General features: G+C 39.9%; 1 protein-coding gene across 3 annotated transcripts in view; it reads left to right on the top strand.

The window, feature by feature from the left end:
* Positions 1–178: 178 nt before the first annotated feature.
* The window catches only part of PRKAR2B (protein kinase cAMP-dependent type II regulatory subunit beta), a 162,306-nt gene continuing 157,508 nt past the window's right edge, over positions 179–4,976 (top strand). The window contains exon 1 of one of the 3 annotated variants that reach the window (XM_025207380.1): positions 179–276. In XM_025207380.1, the coding sequence (XP_025063165.1) occupies positions 240–276 (37 nt within the window). In that variant the 5' untranslated portion in view covers positions 179–239. The remainder of the gene's footprint in view (positions 277–4,976) is intronic. The other 2 variants (XM_014521221.2, XM_025207381.1) reach the window with 2 other exon arrangements.

The following is a 4,976-nucleotide window of genomic DNA, read 5'->3' as shown; positions in this document are numbered from 1 at the left end:
GGGCCGGGGTCCCTGCTTCCCTCCGGCGGGCGGGCGGGCCGGGTCCCTGCTCTGGGCCTGCCGCAGCCCGGCGGGGACCGGGGGCCAAACCTACCGGTCCGTGATCTCCACCACTGCCTGCACCCCAGGGTGCCCCGAGCACCCCTCTGCCTGGTACCCTGCAGGCACCAGGCGGCCCGCACAGGGGCCCGCAAAGGCATTTTGCTTCCGGGGGCTGGGGCTGCGCAGCCACAACAAGGATGGGACCCTTCGTGTCTCCCTTGCCACCTGCCCTTGGTGAGCCAGCATCTTGCAAGGGGAGGTGGTGGGTGTTTTTGGCACTCTGCCCCCTGCTATATACTTGGCGCTCCACCTCTGGCTATAGCCTTGTATTCCTAGCGTTCCCCTGCTAGTTAAACCGGCACCGTTACTTCTGTCTTATATGAACAGGCAGCAGCGGTGCATCCATTGGCTCTGGTGCTCTGTGGCTGCTGGACATAAGAACGGAGCATGTAAGAATTGCCGTCCGTTGGGTCAGGCCCCCTTCTCGGTGCCCTGTGTCACAGGGTGGCAGAGAGTGGATGCGGAAAGGGAGAGTGAATTGGGTAGGACCAGGGTTTTTTTTTTTTCTTTCTTTTGACCCCACTGTTCCTCTCTCACTTACAGCCCTCTGGCATTAAAGGTCTAGGACTTACTGCATGTGCGCTTAAATTCATATTTCAGGGGTGTAAGTTGTAGCCATGTTGGGCTAAGGAGATGGGCAGACAAGGTTCTTTGGGTCACTCCGATATCTTTTATTAGACAAACTCAGATAGTTGAAACAATTCTTCTTAGCAGGCTTTCAGGCACTAACACCCTTCGTCAGGCTGAGGAAGCATCTGCAGATGGTCTGTGCTCCCTCTTCTTGGGTGGAGTGGTAAAACAGCCAGTACCTATGCAAGAAAGGCAGTTAGTGAAAATGTAAATTGAGGTGATGGGTAGGTGAGAGACAGGTGGGGTGGAGGGGGAATTAATGTAGCTGTAGTCAAAGGATGAGACAGGAGAGGGGGAGGGAATGAGAATAGCTGGTAAAAAGTGGAGGGTTTACCTGGGGAGTCAGATGTTAGGCAGGTTATAATGTGTCATAAATCCAGTGTCTATATTTAGTCCATGATTTTTTTTGTATCCAGTAGACTGATGAAGTGAAGTTCATAGGCTTGTCTATGAAAGGTATTTTGTAAATTCCCTTTGGGGATTAGAACTGAGAGATTGGAGAGAGACTGGTTGTCTTGTGAGAAATGTACCTCCGCAGGTAATGTGCCCTTCCCACCTGTCTCTCACCTACTGACCACCTCAATTTCCATTTTCACTGACTGGCTTTCTCGAATACGTACTGGCCTCTGGATGCTTTACCACTCCACCCAGGAAGAACACAGATCATCTGCAGGTGCTTCCTCAGCCTGACAAAGGGTGTTTGTGTCTGAAAGCTTGCTAAGAAGAATTTTTCCGACTATTTGAGTCGATCTAATAAAATATATCCCAAAGAACCTTGTCTGCCTTAAATTCATATGGGATTTTACATACACACGCTCCTAGGTAATTCCATGAGGTAGACAGCAAGAGGTTAATATATTTTTCAAGTCCTGCTTAAATCACCTGCACAACAAGGGCCCAAGGCATGAGCATAGCTGTGAGGACAGCAAAGGAAGGCTGCAGGACCTCACCTGATTTCAGGCTCAGACTTATCCGTTCACAGCTCAAAATGTATTCTTTTTGTATGGCTGACAGGATTTATTATGGACAGAGCATCTCTGTATTAAGGGGACAAGACATAGCTGCCTTTGAAAAGGTGCAGAGCTCTCTGTTTAGGTAATGGGAACCTGAAAAGCAAAGGCTGATTGGTAAGTGGGGTTGAAGACTAAGGGAAACATTTTCATCATTCTGGATTTTCTGAGAACAGCTTGAAATTGCACTACCTTATTAGCTCACTGGAGCATTTCGCCCTTCCAGATCAAGTTCCAGCTGTATCTCATAGCAATGTCCAAAAGCTTGCAGTTTGCTAGCTGAACTGCACAAGCTTTTATATATGTGAAATATTTTAAGTAATGCCTTATATGCATTTTTTTTCCAAGAAAGCCAGATATTTAAAAAGCTCAACAGAACAAATTTAGCTTACTTAAATAACACTCGTAACTTCCCGGTGAAATTTAGATGCAACTTGCTTATGATATTAAACATCCTTTCAATCTATACTTTGCAGCTAGAAGCTACTTGGCATATGTAATTAAGAAGCGTTTGTAGTTATCAGTCATATACTGCAGATTTACATGATAGTTTTGAACTCTTTTGAAACTGATGACATCATCTTTGAGGTTGGCATAAATTCCTAAACCATTAGTGAACTTGGAAGCTGGCACAGAATGATAATGAACAAGAACTGAAATAATATCATCATTCTTTGATACTGAACATAGCTTGTATCAAATTTATAATGTAGTCGGCTGTTTAATCAGTGGTAAGCAGACTGTAGGCATGTTACATTTACAGTGTGGCAAATAGAGCAAAGTAGCGTGAATTTATTGGAATGCGTGTGTTGTGTGTGAATGTTTTCAGGTTGTTTTAAGAAGCCTTCTAAGAATTATAGTGAATATTTGCAATCAAGACTTTATTCATGGTCACTGTTTTGTAATCTTAAAAAAATCAACACAGCTATAAATAGTTTCACATATAAAAAAGTCAAACAGAAATCTTTTAGTCAGCTTATTAAATATATGTAGAATAACTCTAGAAAGCAAAATGTGTGTGAAATGTTGGATTCTTTTTAAAGTTTTATTGTGTTAAGGCTTGTAATGTGCATCAGTCAGAATAATGAATAGTTAATTAAGTAGCACAACATGTAAACATTTTTGGAACTGTTCATAGCTAGGTCTGTTCATAACTCAGTTCTAAGAAACGGTTAGTAGTTGGCTAGGTGTGATTTTTATATTTAGGATAGGTGTTTGACCCTTTCAGATAACACACTTTTGTCTACTCAGTCGTTACTGATATTGGATCTATAGGGGTATTCATATTTAAATTATTTATTTATAGGCTTAAGCATCACTAGCTTAAGAATTACTTAATTCTGAACATTTTTACTTTCTGTAAGCTGCCCCATAGATTACTAGCATGGAAAATTCCGGGATTTCTTTTACGGGTTTGTGTTTTTGTTTTTTGGTTTTGGTGGGTCAGGGAGGGAAGGGTTCTTTTTCATTGCTTTTGTCAGTTCTGTTCGTTTTAGGCAGCCAATTTGTCTTGATTTTTGTAGAGCTTTTTTACAGGAATAGAAAAGAAAAAAATTAAGCCATTTTTGGTAAAATAACAAACTTTTGCAGACCACATGAGTGTATGTACTACTTGAAAGTTCTGCCGTAAAAAATCAAGTTAAATGTTAAGTTGAAAATATTTTCTTGTTCATTCGGAAATAACCCTTTTTCATTGTTGAGAGACTTTTGTAATCAAATTGTCACCAATTCTCATTTTGAATAAATGTTCTATCTAGATATTTATATGGGCCCTTTCATTAATGTATTTGAATCTCTTCCAATAATTAATTAATATGGTCCTTTCAACACCTTTTGTGAAACAAGTAAGCTTTAGCCCTTTTTATAAAAGGTGAACTAAAGTAAAACGTAAATTTACTTGACCCTTTCATAAAAATCTGTGACTGAATTAAGAATTGGACCTAAGTTTCCCAAGGTGAAGTTCAGTGTTGTAGCCATCAGGGCAGGCTTCTTAGTTTCAGAAATCTGCTTGCCTTGTAGGTTATGTATTGTTTTCAGGATTGGTACCTTAATTTTGAATGGGAATCTGAGCTTTTTGTGACTTTTATAAAAATACATTTTCTTATTTTTAACATTAGTATCATTAATTGATTGCTTGAGTGTGCCATCTAATTAATTGATTAATTGAGTGTGCCATCTAAACTCCACAAATTATGTTTACATTTTACAGTAATATTTTTTTAAAGATATTATTTAGGGATGTGTGATTTCCTTCAGTGCACAGAGTCATTTCCCCTACCATTGGTAAGTGTTATAGCCATATTCATGAGAGGAGTGGATTTTTGACTTTTAAGAAATTCCTCAAATTATTTAAAAGTCTGTAATGTGTGATAAATCGTGTGTTATGCTGGGCCATATTAAAAACATTTAAATGCTTTCATATTTTTTTTTTCCAGAATGGTTACATTTATCATCTCTCTGAATTGTTGGGTAACATTGGCAATATGAATGTTGTTTTGATTGATAGTGTCCACATTGTTTATAACTAGCTGAATTTCATACTCAGTCCTACCTTAATGTGATTTTTTCTTATGGATCTTTCTGGAGGTACTGTTGTTGCTTTCTTAGTAATGCAGTCTATATGAGTTATATACTGCTCAGGATGGTATCACCCTTTATTTACATTGCTTTGCAAACTGTACTGTTTATATAACGGTATTTTAACAGGAAGAATGCTTAAGCTGAATATTTTTCTTTCAAGACTGATGTTTCATTGGTATATCTTTTTGGCGTACACCTAGCTATGAACTCTGATCCTGAAAATGCATGTTGTAAGATACCCTTATGTTTTCTTTTTTTTTTTTCACTCAGTATGTTCAAATAACAACTAAATGGAGCACCATGCAAATGAAAAATTTGTATTATAGCTTGCCCTAACAATATGAGGCAGTCCTTTCTATTCTAGTCATTTCATCCTGTATACCATTTTAAAATATGACCTGTTTAGAAAGGTTTTTATAGTGCTAGGTTCTCAGTGTTTTTAGACTCCAGGTCACCCCTCCATAACTTGAGGAATTGAGCAGCACTCTGTTTTAAAACCAAATTTTTATTACCTTCTCATGCAGGGGCCAGTTGATGGGGTGAGGAGGGAGAAAGAAGAGTGGCCAGAGGGGGTCAAACATGTGCTTACCTCCTCACACAGGAGCTGGACAGTGGCTGGGTGGGGGGGGAGAAAGGGAGAGCGGCCCAGGCAGG

This window comes from Alligator sinensis, unplaced genomic scaffold (assembly GCF_000455745.1).
Source record: "Alligator sinensis unplaced genomic scaffold, ASM45574v1 scaffold100_1, whole genome shotgun sequence".
Lineage (NCBI taxonomy): Eukaryota > Metazoa > Chordata > Crocodylia > Alligatoridae > Alligator > Alligator sinensis.
This window is presented reverse-complemented; position numbering and strand designations above follow the sequence as displayed.